Source organism: Idiotropiscis lumnitzeri, chromosome 4, assembly GCF_059441095.1.
Source record: "Idiotropiscis lumnitzeri isolate Australia: NSW breed Sydney's pygmy pipehorse chromosome 4, RoL_Ilum_1.0, whole genome shotgun sequence".
NCBI classification, from domain to species: domain Eukaryota; kingdom Metazoa; phylum Chordata; class Actinopteri; order Syngnathiformes; family Syngnathidae; genus Idiotropiscis; species Idiotropiscis lumnitzeri.
In genome coordinates, this window is record NC_142394.1 from 31,880,721 (window position 1) to 31,888,074 (window position 7,354).

At 44.4% G+C, this 7,354-nt stretch overlaps 1 protein-coding gene across 3 annotated transcripts; it reads right to left on the reverse strand.

The window, feature by feature from the left end:
* Positions 1-805: 805 nt before the first annotated feature.
* LOC148339262 (uncharacterized) lies at positions 806-7,354 on the reverse strand. Of its 3 annotated transcripts, XM_088293163.1 has the most exons (10): positions 7,231-7,354; positions 5,754-5,824; positions 5,507-5,667; positions 5,321-5,428; positions 4,903-5,037; positions 4,722-4,835; positions 4,246-4,374; positions 3,139-3,217; positions 3,029-3,055; positions 806-2,521 (listed from the first exon to the last, which is right to left on the reverse strand). In XM_088293163.1, the coding sequence occupies exons 2-10, from the start codon at positions 5,779-5,781 to the stop codon at positions 1,998-2,000; spliced, it is 1,305 nt and encodes a 434-aa protein (XP_088149289.1). In that variant the 5' UTR covers positions 5,782-5,824; positions 7,231-7,354; the 3' UTR covers positions 806-1,997. The 3 variants fall into 3 exon arrangements, with proteins under 3 accessions (XP_088149289.1, XP_088149288.1, XP_088149287.1); XM_088293162.1 differs by lacking the exon at positions 7,231-7,354 and having other exon boundaries at positions 5,321-5,425; positions 5,754-5,984; XM_088293161.1 differs by lacking the exon at positions 7,231-7,354 and having other exon boundaries at positions 5,754-5,984.

The following is a 7,354-nucleotide window of genomic DNA, read 5'->3' on the forward strand; positions in this document are numbered from 1 at the left end:
CAAGTAAAACGATCTGTAACATATTTTTTTCAATTTAAAACAAGCCACAAATGTCATGGTCAGTGGCGCAAACGGCGCTAGCGGGGGCGCCAAAGCGATGGGAAGAAAATCATTTTGGAGTGGCCATTTTATGTATTAAACAGCTGTTTGTTCACGGGTGCGGAAATAGTTCGATCGAATCACGAATACTAGCAGAGACACGCCCCTCTGCTCCGTGACTGTCACCGGCGCCCCGCCTCCTGCGCGCCGCGACCACACTGACCAAGACTGAGTCCAGTGCGCGCGCACTGGAGGACGCGAGTGCGCGCGCACTGGAGGACGCGAGTGCGCGCGCACTGGAGGACGAGAGCGGCCAGTGTTTACAATTCAAACGTCTGAAAATAGTAACGATGGAGAAGCAACAAAGAAAGAGGGAGAACGTTTATGCAGGCATGAAAACCATCTTTTCAAAGTGGTTAAAAGACCGTCGGTAAGTTGTGATGTGTCAGTGTAGTAAGAGGCACAATCGGCTAGCAAATAATGAAGTTAGCTAAATTCGTTTTTGGACATTATTAGTTATTGTACATATTTATGGGTTTTCGCATTAAGCCAATCACCTGCTGTAAATTGAAACGTTCAATAAAAAGTTGAAATAATAATAAGTGTTTTACTCCCCCCCTAAAAAAAATATTTATCGGCTACATATAAAAAATTATGTATTATATATATATATATATATAGTTAGTAGTTGCTCCCCTGGTCATGATTTATTATGACGAAAATGAAATTAAATCAAGCCAGCAGCAAATCTCAAAAGTGCCTCAAAGTCATCACAATTCTTTATTTTTATTCAAACAATTCTTTTGACTACAAAGTCAAATATGACGATCGAGCGCACACAAATCTGTACATTGTAAAGTGCATGCATGCATGTTGAGGCTTGTCATGTCAACAATCATTCACAGGAAAAAAAATGATTTCATGGACAGCATACATAGATAAATTGAAAGGGCATCACTCACAAAAACTAATTTTTTCATCTAAAAATATTGTAGCGTGCCGCCGTCACACAAAGGGGTGATCATGCATGAGTTAAGAGTAGCGGTTTTCAACCAGCGGTCCGGGTTCCCTCGGGGGGCCGTAACAAAATAATTGCTAATAAATGATCATCTGTTATTGTTATTATTTGGAAGAATTCTCATGACCTCTTTTCGTAAAAGACATCAAAATTTAATAGGAGTTTTATTCTTCGACTATTGTGTAAAAACGTGACGTCAAAAGATTTGGACTTTTTACCTTTTTGTCAAAATTCTTACCCATTTCCTTGAAAAAAAAATACAACTTTTTTCCAACAGTACGACTTTTCATCCTGGCGAAAAAATTAATTCCGCTTGATGCAAAAATACAACAAAAAAAATCGTCTTCCTTCTCAGTCAACTGACATTTTCTTTACAATACGACTTTGTTGTCATATTGTGCCTCAGCAAAATAAATCTCTGAACGATTATAACGTGGCTTTCCTGAAAAATATGATTTGATTTGAGTTCCGATGATGAAACGATGCGGCTTTGTTCTTGGAAAATGTCCAACTTTTCTTCCTGGGGAAAAAAAAACCCAAACTCTCTTCCCCTAAAATGATGACGCTTCACCCCAACAAAATATGTCATCCAGCCATCCATTATCTGGAGTACGGCTTCTTCGCTTATCCTCGTGTCTCTTGCCAAAACGAGACTTTCCTTGACTTTTTTTTCCATCTGGACGAGTTCTTTGTTTTTGTAAATTTCCTACTTTTTGGTGTAAAAATACAACTTTATTTTTGTACCGTTGCAACTTTTTAGCGGGACAAAATAAGTCTTTGTTATTGACGACAACTTTTTTGGGCTTTTTTCGTAACATGCCAACGTTTGCTCGCAGAAATTCAAGTTGACTTCCTACATTTGGGGTTTTGTGTGGCGATGGTGCGTCATGTCCGTCGCGATAGCGAGGACAAGCGTGTGGAAAAAGCTCTCCCGACAGTGTCAGACACCGCGCGGCGGCACGACGCTCATGAGCGTGCGACCGTCGAGCGGCGCAAACAGCGGGTACACCTTCCCCTTGAAACTCGCCGTGAACGTGTAGATGTGCGTCTTGCTTTCGGCGTTGTAGAAGGACACCTGCCCCTCCTCGTAGTCTAAGTAGACGGCCATCCGCCGCGGCACCAGGCCGGCGGGCAGCGCGGTCTCGGGCTTGGTGCACGCGTAGAACTGGTGGGTCCCGCGCCACAGGCACCAGTAGCCCGTCTTGGGACTCATGGCGAAGCGGCCGTGACGTTGGGAGCTGACGGCGGCGAGCCCCACGCGCCAGTAGCCGTTGTTGGCGATGTCCACCTCCCAGGAGTGGCGGCCGTGGCCGTAGCCCTCCCAGCCCAGCACGCACGGCCAGCTGTCGAAGCGCTGTGAGCTGTACGGCAGGTCGGCCTGCGACAGGCCCTCCTGGACTCGCCGCTGGTCCTCGGACAGGCTCAGCCACGGGTGGTTGGTCTTTGGGTCCAGAATCACATCAGCTGTGACGGAGGACAAACTCTTGGTCAAAGAACAGAACATCCCGATCACCGGGCCCATCCGCCGCTCCGATCAAAGTCAAACCAAGACGTCATCGTGTGGCCGTACGTGGTTTTGAAACGAAGCACAAAAAGCAGTTTTTTAAGCCTTGTTTCAGCAAATGATTGGATCATCCTGAGCGATTTTCCTGCCGTGACCCCTCCCCCCTTTCCATCTGTGCAGCAATAACAAAACAAATAGATTTCGACTCCGAGAAAAGATATCCACTATTTTGGCTATAATTAGTATTTCGCTTCGTTTTGCAAGTCCCCCCCCCCTCCAAAAAAGTTTCTTTTTGTATTTTCAAAAGCATTTTGTGTTATTTCATCAACATGTAGTAGTGGTCGTTATTTTGTTTTGGTTTTCAATAATGACAATAACCTCGCTGGGGTCTCGCAAACTTTTCACAAATATTGGCGCGTGCGTGTTTGGGCCACTTTTGCTGGCTGGCCAAACGTCGTTGGCCTCACCTTGCGCGCCGCTGATCCAACTCCAAACTGCAAACAAGACAAGATGGCACACGTTGATGCGTGCGAGTCGTCCGCGTGATGTCGTGCGTTTGAAGCCAAAAGTTACCCACCCGACTTGGGGATGTATCTCGACGTTCCCGCCTCCCACGTGCGCTGCTTTACCGGCAACCATAACTGCGGGATCGTCGCCTAAAAAATGCAATACAAGCACGTTCGTCAACCTCGTTCCCGACAATCCGGGCCAACGAAACTCGGTAAGACCAATAATGACAAAGTTCAAAGTGCAACATTGAAAGAACGACCAAAGTGAAAGGAGGAAATCGAACGCGATGGCCTTGACCTTCTTTTGTTGGCCTCGAAACTTCCATTTTCCCGCTCAACTTTCTGACCACTTTCGTTCCTCGCAATGAATTTTTGCCCCTTTTTCCCCTCAAATTGCTCATTGGATTCACGTTTGATTTCGTTTGGACTTGATTGATGGCTCTTCTACCTTTGGTATTCGCCGCGCTTCGCATGATGACCTCACCTACCTCCTGATGACGTGCCATCAGGAGCAACCGGGGGTTCGGTGTCTCGCTCAAGGATATTTCGACATGGTCACAATGGCCAGGGATGGAATCCGCAACCTCTTGGTTGAGAAACGACCACTCTACCCCCCCCCCCTTGCGACCTTCATGAGGTACAGAGAATGGATGAAATAAAGCAAAAGAATAAGAACAGTCTTGTTTTAGTGCGGGATGTTCAACACCACTTTTCTTTTTGAGAGCAATTCCAGTGTGAAGATTCACAACTACTTTTGATATCTAAATTTGTGGCAAAAAATATGTTCTTTCTGACACAAGTGATGATTTTCTAGCGTGTCAAACTTGCGCAATCCAAGGAACATTTTTCTAATATTTCTCGATTTTGTAGCTTCATCACCCGCTTGGCTGTAAAAATCAAATGACAAACGTTTTCCCGTCCGTGGGTGTTCCCAAGCTGCATTGTGAGTGATCGGCAATAAAAGGCAACCGTGTCGTAGGTTATCGACGCATCTGCGCTAATATAAACAGAGTGGCTTAGTGACTCATTTATTGCTCGCTCGCTCGCACGCACTTTTGCCGCCATATAAGACGCGCCTTATCAGCTTGCGTGATGACTCTGAACCCAGTCTCGCCTTTTACTGCTTTAGTGCATCTTCGCAAAGTGAGCGTTTTTGCCCTCGCATGTGCGCTCACCATCTTGTCTTCTTTGAGGAGCGACCAGGTGATGAACTCAAGCAGTTGCAGAAGGCTGACCAGTCGCTTCTTTTTGAGGCCCAGCAGGCGCAAAACTTTGCCCAGCTCGTCGCTCTGCACACCGCAGATCTGAAAACACAATTAGACAATTCAACTACATTTATTTGCACAAAGAAATACAATAAATTATGTCATTTCACGTCATTATCCACACCGCTGATCCTGTACAGGGTCGCGGGAGGGTGCTGGAGCCTATCCCAGCCGACTATGGGCGAATGGCGCACGACACCCTCAGCTGGTCGCCAGCCAGTCACAGGGCATAAAATAAATGATATATATATATATATATATAGTCAACTCACTTCAATATAGTTCCTAATTAGCTTTAATATGCAACAATTATTTTATCACGAGCTTTATGCTAAAAACGATGTGACGCTTTTAAGTTGTGTATTTTTCTTTTTTTTCTTTCTCACCTCAGAGACCTTCTGCACCTCCTTCGCCCACTCCATGACCCTCAGTTGTGCATTCTCATTGGCATCCAAGTCCTTCTCAGGTTCTTCAGTCTCACAGATGTTCTCCTCCATATGCTGAGGATGCCCAAGTCAGCCTGTGAGAGTTGTTTTTTTTTGCAAGACGTCGCCTTTCAGGTCTGACCTTGTCCACGTGGCGCAGTTCGTTGGCCCACTCCAAGATGAGTTTGCGGCTCTCCTCCAGACTGCGCTCGGTCCGCGAGTCGGACTTCTCGGCCTTGCCGGACGCCGATGCCGCATCTGGATCGGATCCGGTGCGCTAAAAAAACACAAGCAAAAGATCGCGCCCCAGTTTGCAATATGAGCTGGGGATGGACAACAACTTTTTGTTTAAAAAAAGGGTGTGTGTGTGTGGGGGGGGGGGGATTAGAAAATATATTCTATCGCAATAAAATAAAATGAAATAAGAAAGAAAAAAATGCAAGTGCAATCTATACATGAGCTCTCTTTTGTTGGAATAAAAAGCTGCATGTATTTTTTACAGTGTGGACACTTTCGTCCAACTTTTTACAGCATTGCCACCAAAACTATTTGGTGCACACCTTGCAAACCTGGTCCACTTGCTGCTTCCAGTGCTGGATGAAGTGAACGCACTCCTGCAGGCTGCGAAGCTCCTTCAAGCTGCTTTGGCGAGACTGCAGCTGCTGCTGCTGCGGCAAAAAAAAAACTCCAAATCACGACGCTGACTACTTGCTTGCAACAAATGTTGCCTTTTTCCACTGGCTGACCTGCGAGCGTCTGGTGAGTTTCCCGCTGGTGCTGGTGCTGGTGCTGGTCCTGCTGGGGGCCGAATTGTGGACTTGGATGTCCTCTTCGGGAAGGTTCCATCGCAGGGCGCCGATGGAGCTGCTCGGCGTGCAGCTGTAATCTTGCGCCTTCTGCGCCTTTTCTGGACAGGACGAAAAAGTGGTCATCTCAGCGCATCGCCAAGTGTGCCTTTCAAAACTAAAACGAAAACTAAGAATCTTAACTTACTTCTGTCGGATTTCAAAATGCTCTTCATCTCAGTTGGCGTCTCCTGGCTCGCTCCACACGGACGGCGAGCGCTAGTTGGTACACAAGCGCCTTCATTCAGTTCTACTTGACTTGACTTTACAGACATTTTGAAAACAACTTTCACGATTTGGGTTCGCTAACGAGCCACTTAGTAGCTTAGCTAGCTAGCGAATTACACATGAAGCTGGTTGGACAGCGAGTTAGGGTCACGAATAGTGAATAGTTCAGCCTACATTAACCATGATGCTTTGCGTGCGTGTGTCTGAGCGTGTGTTCGCGCGCGTATGCAGATTTGCGCAATGAGTGGCTGGCAGACGTCAACTTAAATGGTCACCGTGTTAGCACTTGTTACTGTGCCAAAAAAAAAAATAAATAAATAAAATAAAAAAATAAAAAATAAAAAATAAAAAACTTGTTACTGTGCCTGCTCTTCGTTACGCGTACAACATAACGCCACAGTTAGGACTTTGGAAAGAACAAATGTACAACTTTTGGTCGGTTTATTAGCTAACAAGCTAATATGGAGCCAGTGAGATAGCCAACTTGTACTTTAAAGAGAATAAATGTTCATTTTACCCATATAGCTAGTTAATAATCACGTGACTTCGAAGCTAGTCGGCTAACTAGTTGAGTTGTTCAACTTGGAAACGTAACATAATTGTGATTTTCTTTTTTTCCCCTCAAGAAAGCAAATTAATCTGCTACAAGTGTTTTCTTCTTAAAAGTTACACTTGTGCCTTAATAAAGGCAAATGAACCATGAATTAAAATGTAAGGCAGTTGACTTACAAAATCTATTTCAATTCAAGCTGTTAACGTACGAAACAGTTTGACTGGCAGTCTTTTAAGCGTTTGACAATCTTGCGACATTTTGCCCCAAAAATATCACTTAAGTTAACTTCAATTAATAACACACAAGTCAGAATTCAACAACAAAGCAAACAAATCTAGAGTTGATCACTAAATAATGATATTTGGGCATCAACTTTTCTGGACGCCGTATTAATAATAAAAATCAAATATATAAACAGATCAAAAATAAAGCTTACTTGGCATTGATTTCATGGATCAGCCCAAATAGCTCTGAACCAGTTAGTACTTGAGAAAGAATCAATAAATAGCAAACAATTTTTAATGGTTAGTAAACGAGTTGCTTCGTGAGAATTGCAATTAATTGCATTGAATAATAGGATCGACTACACCCGAGGTTGCTCACCAGCTCAGCTCAGAGATTTTTTGAATTCGTTTTTTTTTGCAAACAAAATGGAAATTTAAAGTTAGAAAATATCATGAATGGAAATGATTTAGCAATGTCAGGAACTGATGTTAGTTTTAAAAAAGGGTGAAAACTCTTTCAAATGACAGACAATGTTTCGACGTAAAATGGAATCGTAATAAAATCAAGCAAGGCCTGCGAGTTGCTCAAATGTGAATATGGTGAAAATCAGGAGGCGAACCTGTCGTCGGACGAAGTGGAAGTGGAAGCGCAGCAGCTGGCGAGGACGAGGAGTTGACTTCCACTGCCCGTCTCGTCGTTTTCATGGAACGTCACCTGAACTTTGGACTCGGTATTTATTGGAA